The sequence below is a fragment of the Apodemus sylvaticus genome, chromosome 7 (assembly GCF_947179515.1).
Source record: "Apodemus sylvaticus chromosome 7, mApoSyl1.1, whole genome shotgun sequence".
Classification (NCBI taxonomy): domain Eukaryota; kingdom Metazoa; phylum Chordata; class Mammalia; order Rodentia; family Muridae; genus Apodemus; species Apodemus sylvaticus.
The window spans coordinates 116,675,020-116,688,740 of record NC_067478.1 but is presented as its reverse complement, the minus strand read 5'-3'; the positions used below and the strand labels follow the sequence as shown (position 1 = coordinate 116,688,740).

General features: G+C 40.2%; 1 protein-coding gene across 1 annotated transcript in view; it reads right to left on the bottom strand.

Annotated features, from left to right (window-relative positions):
- Positions 1–13,721, bottom strand: part of Muc16 (mucin 16, cell surface associated) — a 243,453-nt gene that overhangs the window by 138,278 nt on the left and 91,454 nt on the right. Inside the window, exons 10-18 of the mRNA XM_052189402.1 lie at positions 12,373–12,497; positions 12,109–12,176; positions 10,470–10,642; positions 10,333–10,368; positions 7,881–8,005; positions 7,730–7,797; positions 6,600–6,772; positions 5,433–5,471; positions 5,132–5,194 (exon numbers count right to left, since the gene is read on the bottom strand). Of these exons, the coding sequence (XP_052045362.1) occupies positions 5,132–5,194; positions 5,433–5,471; positions 6,600–6,772; positions 7,730–7,797; positions 7,881–8,005; positions 10,333–10,368; positions 10,470–10,642; positions 12,109–12,176; positions 12,373–12,497 (870 nt within the window). The remainder of the gene's footprint in view (positions 1–5,131; positions 5,195–5,432; positions 5,472–6,599; positions 6,773–7,729; positions 7,798–7,880; positions 8,006–10,332; positions 10,369–10,469; positions 10,643–12,108; positions 12,177–12,372; positions 12,498–13,721) is intronic.

Genomic DNA, 13,721 nt, shown 5'->3' with positions numbered 1-13,721 from the left:
AATATATACAAAGAACCCAAGAAGTTAGACTCCAGAGAACCAAATAATCCTATTAAAATTTTTGGTACAGAGCTAAACAAAGAATTCTCAACTGAGGAATACCAAATGGATGAGAAGCATCTAAAGAAATGTTCAGCATCCTTAGTCATGAGGGAAATGCATCAATGCATCCCTGAGATTTCACCTCACAGCACTCAGAATGGCTAAGATAAAAAACTCAGGAGATAGCAGGTTCTGGTGATGATGTGGAGAAAGAGGAACACTTCTCCACTGCTGGTGGTATTACAAGGTAGTACAACCACTCTGGAAATTAGTTTGGTGTTCTTCAGTAATTGAACATTGTACTACCTGAGGACCCAGCTATACCACTCCTGGACATATACCCATTCTCGAACATGTAATAAAGACACATGATCCACTATGTTCATAGCAGCCTTATTTATAATTGCCAGAAGTTGGAAAAACCTCAGATGCCCCTCAACAGATGAATGGATATAGAAACTGGTATATTTACACAATGGAATACTACTCAGCCATTAATAACAATGAATTTATGAAATTCTTAAGCAAATGAATGGAACTAGAAAATATCATCTTGAGTGAGGTAACCCAATCACAAAAGAACACGCATGATATGCGCTCACTGATAAGTGGATATTAGTCCAGAATCTTGGAATACCCAAGATAAAATTCACAGACCAAATGAAGTTCAAGCAGAGGATGGCCTTATTGGTCAACAAAGGGAGGAGAGGCCCTTGTTCCTGAGAAGGCCTGATGCTCCTATAGGGGAATGCTAATACAGGGTAGAGGGAGTGTGTATCTAGGTTGGTGAGTAGGGGGAGGGGGTTGGATTGGGTGGTTTTGGAGGGAAAATCAACAAAAGGAGTAATATTTGACATGTAAATAAAGAGAGAAAAAAAAAGAATGAGGGCCAGAGCTTAATCCCAGGACCCATCTTCAAAAATGCCAGGGGTGAAGGTACATACCTCCAGTGTTCAGAAAGTGAAAACAGGAAGATTTTTGTGGTTCGCTTGCCAGTCAGCTTTTCCTCTTTCTAAATTCCAGGATTGTGAGACCTGTTGCCTCACAAACTGTGGGTTGTGCCTGAGAAATAACATCTAAGATGACCTTCGGCATCCAGGGGCATATGTGTGTTTATGCAACCCAACATGCTTTCCTCTGTGCGTGGACACACACCAAGATGAAACATTTTTTAAATTATGTGTTATATTGGAATTATATTCCACTTTACATAGTTTTTTTTTAAAATATTTGATCTGGTGGGAGATTTTATTGGGAAGCTGATTTTATAGATGTAAATCTAAGCCATGGGGAATTAAATACTTATATAATTTCCAAAAGGCACAGTCTGAGTCAAGGCCAGCCTTTGCAGCTGCAGTATTTTTTCCTTTACTTTCCATGGGCAGTTCCAGATCACAGTGGAACTTCAATTTTCTCCTAGTGATCAGTGATAGACTTTACCTTAGAAGTAAGAGATGTTTGCTAGAATCCAGGTCACACTGTTGTTTTGGAGAAGGCCACCTGTAGTAGCTCTTTCCTACAGTCATTGTAATGGAAATGACAAATCCCCTTACAAAAGCCTGTCAGTGAATCTGTAATCCCCTAACAGACTCCTCAGGGTCCTGCATTCCAAGAGAATATCAGGACCTTCTAGGAGAGTCAGTTATCTGGTTGTCACAGTACAAGACTTTTAGCACTACCAGTGGTGACCTAACTCATGCCCTTGGTGCTTCTGAAACTAGATGTGCCCCATTTTTTCACTTCCTCCACATCCTAAGAGTCACATATTCCTTACAAGAAATACAAGGTCCCTCTCTTTCCTTCCCTGACAAATCAGAGACAGACTGCTGACCAATTAGGTATCAAAGGCAGCCTGCTGACAACTAAGAATCAGAGACAGTCTGCTGACTGTTTGATTTCAGACCCCAGGACAAGGGACTGAAGAGCATATTCTACACACCAAAGCAGAGCTTGCCTCCTGGTCTCCCCATCTCTCAGTCCCTACCTGGCATACCCAGCTCCCCAATCCTGAAATTTCTAGTACAGGAGTTGGACAGCCCTCCCCCCAGAGACTCTTCCCTATATAATCCAGACATTTTGTGCTCCTCTTTTTTTTCCTCTCTCTGCTTTACTCTCCTTTTCTCCCCATCTCTGTGAAAGCTTTTTGCTGCTTTCTCTCTAGCCTGCTGCTCTGTGCTCTCTCCCCCTCTGGCCTAGGTCTTTGGGGACAGTAAACCTGCTGGAGAGCAGCATTGCAATAAACATGCATATATATATATATATATATATATATATATATATATATATATATATATATACACATTTTCAAATCTGGCTTGAATTTACTCATTTCACTGACATAGACATAATTTATCACTGACCACTTAGGAACCAGAGACAACCTGAATACATGAAACCCTTTTCTTCTGGGATCTATAAGAAAGGGTCCTTATTGTCCCTCATGTGTTTCTTCTCTCTTCAGAAACACCAATAAACTTTCTATTCATGCGATTCATTAGACTTCTAATGGATCTCTTACCTGAAATACAATCTTCCTTAGTGTTGCCCTTTAACTTCAAACTCTAGCAATGTTAGTGATGTTAAACAAGAGAATAGATAAGATGAAGATGGTGCGTGTTGTCTAGAATCCTCAGCAGTGCCAGTATACAGTATGAGAAGGATGGTTATAGAATTCTGAACCTCAACTGAAGTAGAGCCAGTCCCTGCTCCAGTCCACCACCTTTAAGACAACCTTGCTTTCCTCAGGTCTATACATAGTGTTCATTGTTCTCACATTTCCTGTTGAAACCTAAGGGACTGTGGAAATGGCCCAGTCAGTTCAGCTCTTGTCTTACAAACATGAGGACCTGATTTCAGAACCTCAGTTTCTATGTAAAAAGCTGGGTGTTGGGCTATGCTACACTACTGTGAAGCCAGTACTGGGTAGATAGAGATGGCAGGATCTCTGAAGCTTGTTGGCCAAAAAATAGCTGTGATAGTTTATATAATGTTGGCCCAGGAAGTATCACTCTTTGGAGGTGTGGCCCTGTGGAGTAGGTGAGCCATTATATGCTTTAAGACTCTCATCCTAGCTGCCTAGAAGCCTGTGTGCCTTCAGATGAAGATGTAGAAGTTTCAGTTTCTCCTGCACCATGTCTGCCTGGATAATGGCATGTTCCCACTTTGATGATAATGGACTGAATCTCTGAACCTATAATCCAGACCCAATTAAATGTTGTCCTAATAAGAGTTGCCTTGGTCATGGTGACTGTTCATAGCAGTAAAACATTAAGACAATAGCCAATCAGTATTGAAAAGAAACAGGTTAGTTACAAACACTATGCCAAAATATAAGGTGGTCAGTTGTTGAGAATGACACTCGTTGATCTTTGGCATTGACATGCATATCCATGCATGTCCAAGAATCTATGCACAACAACAACAAAAACAATAACTTCTCTCTCTCTCTCTCTCTCTCTCTCTCTCTCTCTCTCTCTCTCTCTCTCTCTCTCTCTCTCTAACTAATGAAAAACTTGGAGAGCTTGACCGATTCAGGTCTTTCTCAGAGGCCCCATGAAAGTACAAAAGAAATTTTAGTTCTATGACCTGAAAGAACAGCATAAACCCCATTTGTCTCCATGTAAGGACCAGGCCTGATTTTGAAAAGAAGGCCATAGGCATCAGCTCCAGGAACAAACCATAAAATCCAGAAACAAGGTCATCAAACCTCCTCCCAAAGAACAGCCTGGGGATCACCACAAAAATGGGGAAATATCTTATTTCAGAAAGGACCATTTGTGTTGGGAAGCTCTGTGGTTAAATGCTCAAGACATAGGAATGCAGACTCCTAGCACTCACTAATGAAATTTTAGATTGTCTAATCTTTCTAGAGTTTGTCTGGTTCCCCATAAGAAGACCTTCACAACTTTGTCTCAGGCTTCCATTTAAAAATTAGGTTGACGCCTGCATGGTGGTTGTTTCTGCAGAATAAATGCTTTTTGCCTTCCCAGAGTATCTGAGTCTGGGGTCTTCTTTCAGGAATTTTGAACCCTTACAGTTCTTGTCCAGGAACATACATAGCAAGCACAGTCTGACCCTGGAATATAGGCTCTAGACTATGCTGAACAGCCAGCAGAACAGACAGAGAAAAAAAAAGGACTTTTCATGTAAGTGCTCAGTTAAAAATAGGTGACTTTAGGGTGGGACCTGTGGGTACATGGAAGAACTCTTCTCTCCTTACTTTTCTAATGACCTGAATCAGTGAGACTAAGGGTCCTGAAGAGTAAGGAGGAATTAAGTTTGTGATTCCTGGGGGAATCTAACTCATCTTCCTAGGCTGTGATTATCACCTAAGGCAGCTGTTTCTGATGTATCCTGCGCTCTCTTTGACAACATTGCCTGACTGAGCTCTCTTGTTGGACATTCTCCCCACCCACTGGAAGCAGTATATATGATTCTGTACTTTTTAATAAATTTGCTTGTAATAAGTTATTAGCTTATGCAAGATCTCCTGGTCCTAGCATTGCTTTTGTTTTATTTTTTGTTATCTTTATTTTCTATTCCTGTTTCATTTTCTCAGCATATCACTGTTTGTAACCTTTATCTCAGCCAGAGGATACAGGTTTAGTTCATAGCACCCACATTTAGTGGCTCACAAATGCTATGCATGAGTAATAAACACACACAGACACACACAGATACACACACACACACACACATATGCAACACACACGGATATGTGCATGCACATGCACATGCACACACACAAATTAAATTTAATTCAAACCAGGGACTTGGGCATAATGCTTAAGCATTTATTACTAAGCTACAAATAGTGGGGTTAAATGAATGGCCATTTGAGTTTTAGTATGAAGTTTTAAATGAATATATCATGTGATATTTGAGGAAAAGGAGGCCCTCAGAATAAATACATTGTCTAAGATTGATATGGCTGGATATTTGAGTGTAGCCAATCTCTGGCTCTTGAGAAATTCAAACAACAGGAAGCACCCATGAACACTCTTGAGTTCTCTCAATTATATCCAAATTCCTGTCTTTGAGACTGAGGGTGTTAGCTTCCTAGAAGGAGGTGGAGAAAGAAGGCACCTACCTGTAGAGAGAATAGGTTTTGCAGTGGAGGTCTCAGTGAAAAACAGAGAGGAAGTCACCGGAGCTGAGGAGAAATGGATTGGAGTGAGAAACTCTATTTGAGGTAGAGCATGAATGTCACAAGAGAGCATCTTTGCTCTCCAAATTGGGCCATATGATAGGGCAGGGGAAGTGTGGGTGGTAGAATGTGACTCCGGTTTTTAACTTATTTTTTTCTTCTCCATGAACTTGGATTTAGTAGGGGATAGATCAACTATTGTTCCTATTTTAAGTATTCACTTTGTTCCTTCTTAAGTACTCACTGTTGAAAGTGGAAGCAGAAGTTCTTGTATATGTAAAACCTGCAATGAGATCAGAAGAGGATCACGATGTGAGGACAGGCATATTACATTGATTAGGTCCATCAGCCACATATCCAGGTAAGACTTAAAGTCTATACAGGAAAACACTTAGCCTCATCAAGAGAACCAATTCTGCTCTTGTGAACTTAAAATTTACTTGGTAAACCAGACACACCCCAAATTTCTTCCACATATATTCTCACAGTTCTTTTTCAAACCTCTGGAGTATTTGATGTCATGCAAGGGGAGGAAGATGAAGGTTTCAGCTTTTGTTTGAGATGAAATTTTTTATTTCTTTGTGATAGAAACTTATTCTGTAGCCCAGCAGGTCTTAACTTCTCTTTGTAACTCAGGATAAGCTTAAATTTGCAGTAAATCTTCAATGTCATCTTTGAAGTACCATGGTTGCAAGAAGCAGTCATCATACTGGTAAATGCTTTATATTTTTCCTTCTGCTTCTTCTCCTTGATCTATTTATTACTCTATTATTTCCCCTATATTTGTTGTTTCTTATATAACTAGAGATATAACCAAGAGTCTTGCACATACCAGGCAAACACAGGAATTAGAGGCGTGAGCCACCACTCCTGGCTCAGTATAAAGATTCAGATGAAAGCTCCTGATGGAACTGAGGCTCAGAGAACAAGGCCAGACACATCACAAGCAAGGTAGAGGTGGTTTAGCTCCACATCAGATATACTTGTATGGAATTATATACCACAAACTGAGCACTCAGGGGAGCTGGAATTATCAGTTTTAGGACAGACTGAGTTAAATTGTTAGTTCTAGGTCACTTAGCATGATGTACCTCAAAGTAAAACAAAACAACAAACGCAAGTACAAACACACACAGATTTGAGGCAATGTTTAACCACCATCTGCTTCAACCAGAGATGATCTTTGATGTGACCTCAGCAAGGGTTTTGTAGGTAAGACACATGTTCAAATAATACCTTGATAATATAGTGATACAGAGAAAAGAGAAGGAATTGACTAAACATTATACGTGCGCTTAACTTGCTCAGGTTTAAGATGATATATAGGAAGGATCTTGTGTAGATCAGAAAGTCCACTTGTCGTAGAATAACATTCTCATCTTCAGTTTATGATTCCTAAGGGCATACTCACCATTGATGTACAGACTGTCCTTTTCTAAAGTGAAGGATCCTAGCTTGGTGACACCCTGGGTGCTATGGCTCAGTTCCCAGTACATCTTCTCTCTGTCCAGCTGAAGGCCCAAGGAATCAGAACGGAGAGTGCAAACAGCATCTACTCCGGTGGCTGTTCCACCTTTCTCAGGCCTACAAAGGAAAAGGGACAGAGATTGTGAAATGGGGATTCCACTGTTGGGGATTCATTGACAGAGAACAGCAGTCGGGTTTGTGATGAAGAATTAATGGCCTCAATGCATAACAATGTATAACAGAGCCAATGTTCTTGAAAAAAAAAAAAGATAGAGCCTCTATGCATGTCAGTATTTGTTCTATCTTTACCATGACATCTAAAACATGACCTTACATGTCCTAACAACAGAAATGTAACAACGCGGGTAACAAAAAAGCAATCTGAAACTAAGGGAAAAGAAAACAATTTCAACTGGTGTAATACCATTGATTAATGCCAGATATATTTCTCTTCATCTCTCTGGCTTATTTTCAGACCTGTGATGGTCAGTTTTAAATGTCAACCTGACACAAGCTAGAGTTTCTTAGGAAAATACTAATGAAGGATTTTCTGATCAGTTTGTGAGCAATTCTATGAGAAATGGTCTTGATTGTTAATTAGCATAAGAAGACTCAGACCTCTGTGGATGGCCCCCACTCTGAGTTTGTGAAAATGAAGAAAACTCGTTGGTAGGCAGCAGACATATGGATGTATTAATTTTTCTCTATTCTTGGCTGTGGATATGATATGACTACTTCTCTGATGCCCTTTAAATGTAACTTTACCACATGTTATACTGTAGTATAGAATTTTAAGCAAAAAAATATTTTGTTACATTTATTGATTTTTTTGTTAGAGTATTTTATCACAACAACAGAAATGAAATAACAAATCTTACAGGAAGAACTCAATACAATCACACATCATTGTTTTCTGTTTACAATGAAAAAGGACTCTACATTTTCCTTTCTGAAAGGAAAAGGAATGGAGTGGAGTTGGTGGTCACTTGCCTCTAGAATTCTAGGAGCAAGATGTTAGGAATTAGCTCTTGTTGTTATTCTACATGCCATGATTATCTATTCTGATCTTCTTACCTCAGCGAGACCAATCTGCAGCCAGAATAAAGGTGTCCAATACTGCTATTCTTGAATATGGGCTTGAGCTGTTGATTAAAAGAGATGATGAGCTAAGGGCCCAGGGACATCAGACTGAGTTGACACAGGGTGAACCAGACAGAGTTCTTACCAGGCTATTCAAGATCCTCTCTGTACTGTTGAATATTTCTGATCCTTGATATCCCATGACCTCTATATGGTGCAGGTTTCTTATAGTGAAATTGAGGGTGAAGGGTACCAGAGAGGGGCTTATAGCTGTAACAGAAAAGAGAAGTGTGGAGTGTCATATACTCTGTAACCTGGGATGGCTGTAGTCAAAGGGATAGTTGCATTTAGCTTCTGCGTAATGAGGCTAAATCTCTAAATAATCAAACAACTCTTATTTGTCCTTCCCTAATCTGTAGGAACCACTGTTAGTACTTTCTGTTTTTATAAATTCTACGAATATATATCTCTGTTAGGAGAGAAATTATATAGCATTTCTTTTTTGTGTAGATATCTTCAATAATATTTTCATGTGAATATGTGTATACATGTCAGTGAATTATCAAATGTATGTGCTTTTCTGTGAAGGCAAGAGGAAAAACCTTGGGTTATCACCTGCATGAACATCATCTACTTCTCTTGGCATAGAGGCTATCATTGGCCTAGAACCCATCACTTCTGCTACACTAGCTGTCCAGTGAGGTCCAGGGATCTGTGTATCTCTGCCTCAAGACACAGGAATTACAAGTGTTATCTAACCATACCTGGCAATTTTACATGTGTCTTAGGAATCAAATTCACATCCTCAGTCTTGAAAGGCAAGTGTTTTATTGAGCTACCACCACATCCCTGAATTTGTTTTTGACACACTGTCTACTATACCATTCAGTTCTTAACTAGGATCCTTGCAGATCCAACCTATTTAAAAGGATAGGAAATGATTTAAAGCTATGGACTACCTATAGGTTTCATAATGAGGTATAGAAAACAACTTGGGATATTTGGCTTTATTTCTAAGAATACCCAGAAAAGTAAGAAGACCTTGTGAGATCTATCAAGAGTAAAGCTTGAGCTTTTCTGGGATGTCTCCTGTTCCATCCCCTCCTTTTGCTTCCTTAAATCATAGGAGCATCTTCATGTTGGGAATCAAACCCTGGACAAGTGGATGGTGTGCATATTTTACATACCAAAATGGACCTGGCCTCCAGGTTCTTCAGTATCTCTCAGTCCCTACTTGTCACAGGGCATGACTAGATTACTCTGGCTTCTACCCTGAACTTTATATCCCAAGGTGAGACTTTCTCTCCTCCCAGAAGCTCTTCCCTATATAATCCAGACATTTTGCAACCTCTCTGTCTTCTCTGTCTCTCTTTGTCTCTGTCTCTGTCTGTCTTTGTCTGTCTCTCTGTGTCTCTGTCTCTGTCTCTGTCTCTGTCTCTGTCTCTGTCTCTCTCTCTCTCTCTCTCTCTCTCTCTCTCTGCTTGGTCAAGCTTTTTCAATTACCCTTTCCCTCTGGCTCCCTCCAGGTTGTGAATTCCCTGACTAGTTCCATGGGATCAGTGAACACACCCAAGAACAGCTTTCCAAATAACATGATTTATACACTTTAATTTGGCTTGAGTTAGCTAATTTTACTAGTGGAGATTACTTATTCCTTAACTGTGGCCCAGGAGACATGACCTGTCTTTTTTTTTTTTTTTTTTTGAGAAATGGTGGTCAACATAGTAAGTGAGGAATAAAAGTTTACCAGGCATTTAGAGTGAAAATTGCTTCGTTGTGTAGCTACTGGAGGGAAATGCATTGTGTCTGAAACATTCATTTTAATGTGCAAGCAGGCACATTATATTGCATATGAATGCCAGAAGAAACCACGTAGTTTCATTCCTTTGATAAATTATTTTATTTTATTTCACCTGTGTTTTATTAGTGTTTTGTCCACATGCATGTCTATATACTATGTATATGCCTGGTGCTCAGGAAGGCCAGAAAAGGGCATCTGAAACCCTGGCACTGTAGTTATAAATGGTTGTAAGCCATCATGTAGCCTTACATCATGTAGACACCTGGAATTGAACCCAGGTCCTCTAGAAGAATAGATAGTGCTCTTAATTGCTGAATCACCTCTTAAGCCCCTCAGGTATTATTTTTCTTCAAGCACTATCCACTTTGATTTTAAGCCCAAGGCATAACAGCCCAGGTAGATGATTTCATTGGTCAGGTTTCTTAGTTCCCAGTACATGCACTTATTGTGCATCCAAGGTCATAGGACCTGTGCATTCACAATTAGGTTAGTGTGGATGATCAGGAAATGCCAAGGATCCTCCTGTCTACTCTTTCTAGAGCTAGCATTCCAAATATGTACTATGTAGCCCAGCTTTTTACACAACTGCTAGGATCAAACTCCCTACCCACTGAAAGGATTTTCCTGAACTGTGGCTTCAGCCAGACTGGCAACTTTTTAGAGCACACCTTTTTGTTCATCTCTAGGAAGAGAGAGGATAAACAACGAAATACAGATGGGGGCTTTTGTTTCTTTTTATTTCATGGGACTGGGACTTATAGAATGGGAGAGACTTAATGAGCCTCAGAATACTCACTTGGAGATGTAATGGACTGGATCTCATGTGTATAACCTGAAGAGAAAAGAAAAGAGTGAAATGGAGTAGAGTGAGGAAGTAGGGACTGGGACGGGGAGTGTATGCTCTGCTCAAGAGTATACATGTCTACTGCTCACCATTGATGTAAAGGCTGTTCTTGTCTAAGTTGTAAGGACCCAGTTGAGTGACATTGTTGGTCAGGTTGCTCAATTCCCAGAACACCCGCTCATTGTCCAGCCCAGGTCCCATTGGGTCTGCATGGTGAGTACAGATGACATCTACTCCTGTGGATGCTCCATCTTTCTCAGGCCTGAGAAGAACAGATGAGAAGAATGATGATAAAGAGATTGCCTAGAAACATCTTAAGGTGAAGGGCAGGAGAGGAAGAAGCCAGAGATGTGGTAACTGTTGCAGAGGTGACTCACAAGGCTTACATTCTCTGAGTGTACTGACTTCCAGTAGTCTGTGAGCCTCAGCAGACATGGTGTGAGGAATAGATTGTCCAGGCAGAGTTGGAAATTAAAGCAAAGACCAGAGGCAGTAATGTCTGTGCGTGTTAGCTTTAACTGTCAACTTGAATCACCTGTAAGTAGAGTTTCAGTGTGGGTTTATCTCCACTGTGCCAACCGTTGGTCATACTTGTGAGGAATAATCTTAAGGAAACTAATTAATATGGGACTCCCTAATCTATGTGGTTAGCACCAGATCCTACTCCAGGGATCCTAAAGTGTACAGAAATAGAGAAATCAATCTGAGTACAAGTGAGAGAACATTTTTAATTTTATGTTTCTCTATTTTTGCCCATGGATGTGATGTGAAGTCTCAATCATTAGATGTTCTGATTTTCCTGAAAATAATTATAAACTGTAATTTGAGTTGTAAATCTAAAATAAATCATTTTCACCTATGTTTCTTGGTCAGAGTACTTATCATAGTGTTTAAAATGATACTAGATCAATATTATAAAAGAAATTCTTGGGACAAAATTTAAGGCTCCCAGAAAATTCCCTTTTATTCCAAGATGAAGGAATGAATGTGGGAATTCAGAACGCATGAGCAGGAAACCAACGAGCTGATGGTCTGCAGGCTGTGGGGGTGTCTGAAGTGTAGGTTGTATGATTAGGGACAGTTTAGGTGCTGAATCCAGCCCTTGCAGTGGGAAATCTCTGCCCCAGTGGTCTTGCTGCTTCCATGGCTATTCGCAGATGGTGGTCTTCTCAACTCCAGTTTGCTTGCCTCAGAGCTGCTTTTATCTTCCCAGCCATCTACCCCCTGGGGCTAGCAGACACAAATCCCCTTAACCCAGGAAATCAAAACCCTTGAAACTTACAATCATTCAGGTTTTTTTTATATTTATAAATTCTTAATTTGCAAGATGCCCACACAATAATTTCAGAGCCAATTGATCATAATATAAGCTGCCATCCTAGATTAGACAAGTTATCCCAATTATTCTATCATTTTCTGATATTAATAGCTACCTGTGGCTATATAAAGCCATGTGGATAAAGTTCATCTTCTCTACCCATCTTCTCTTGTCCTCTTCCTCCTTCTCCTTTCTTCCTGTACTTGTCTCTGAAACTCTTAGCTCTACCTTCCTTTTCCCTGTCCAATCACAGGCTTCTTGTATTAATATTTAAATTAACTGGGGGAAAATTCTGCTACAAGCCCTTCTGGATTTATATAAGGGAAATGAACATACTAAGGAAGAAAGACAAGTACCCTTTGGAACTGGGATACACTGAGGATCTCCTACTTGTTTTTGTTAGGACTTACCTGAGCAATGCCAGTCTGCAGTCAGAATAAAGGAGGCTGATACTGGTTTTATTGAACAAAGGCCAAAGCTGTGGGGAATAGGGAGGAGGTTGTCAATAGAAGTACTGAGAGATACAGACTCTTTTTGAGATGTATGGATCTATTGGTGGTGAGCAAAACTGGATTCTATGAACCAAGGTGAAAGTGGTATGGCCTTCTTGTAGGGTGTGGTCTAAGATTATATGCACTTGTATAAAATCTGCATCTACTGGACAGAGCTCTTACCAGTCTTTGGAGGATTCTCTCAGTAACATTGAATTTCCAGGATCCAGGATGACTCATGCCCTTCTCATATTCAAGGTTAGTGATGGTGAAGTTGATGGTGAAAGGCACCAGAGGAAAGCTTGGCACTACAGTAGGGGTGGGAGAAAGACACAATGAGCTGCTGGATTCTCTGGAAACTTGGGTATCTTCCAGCACTACGGAGCTTTCCCAGGGAAGAGAGAAGGTCCAGCATGACTTTTTATGTATCAAGCATGAGTGGGATTTCTCTATGGGGTTCAGTATGCTGTGGTGCAGAGATTAATCACATCAGACCCTATGTTGAGAAAATTCAAACATATGTCTTTATTTTCTGGGTTTTCTTTAAACAAGATTTATTTTTCTGCAACCCACGTACCTATTAATTGAAACATTATAAAATTACAGTGTTCATGTTTTCTGAGAGGACTTATCAGTGCTACTTGCTGGGTAAGCTGTTAGTACACACTTGTAACTACAGTGTTAGGGAGGTAGGTAAAGGTGGATTTCTGTGGTTCATTGGCCAGTCTGATTCTCCTGATTGGGGAGTTTAAGGCTAGTGAGATGTCTTTTCTCAAAAACAAACTGTGGATGGGGCCGAAGAAATAACACCTAAGGTGGCCTTCTGCAACAACAGACATGTTTACATACACGGAATCCAACCTGCTTACCCCTTCCCCTCCCCAACCCAACCCTACAACCACACAGGAGAAAAGTTCTTAGAAGACATATGTATTATGCTGAGATGATACTCCATTTACATGCTTTTCTTAAGTTGGAACCATTGACATGGTGGGAGATGGTATTGGGAAGCTGATTTTATAGATGTAATATCTGAGCCATATAGAAATTAAAATAAAAATGTCCAAAAAGCATAGACTGATCAAGCCCAGGCTTCGCCTGGGTCTATTCTCCTTTAAGAAAGTCCATGGGCAATTCCAGATCACAGTGGAACCCCAATTTTTCCCCAGTGATCAGTGAAAGGTTAACCTAGGAAGCAAGAGATGTTTGCTAGAATCCAGGCTACAGTGCTATTTAGGAGAAGCCCACCTGTAGCAGCTTCTTTCTTACAATCATTGTAATGGAAATAGAAAGCCCCCTAACAAAAGCCTGTCAGTGAATTTGTTAACTCATAATACACTCCTCAGATTCCTGTATTCAAACAGATTATCAGGAACCACTCCTGTCCTTTCCAGAAAGGTCAAAGATCTCAGGATATCATGTCAAAAACTTAGAGCACTCCCAGTGGTGACCCAACCCATATATTTGGTGCACCTGAAACTAGATATGCCCTTCTTCCTCATTTACTCCACAGTTAGAGTCACACCTGCCTT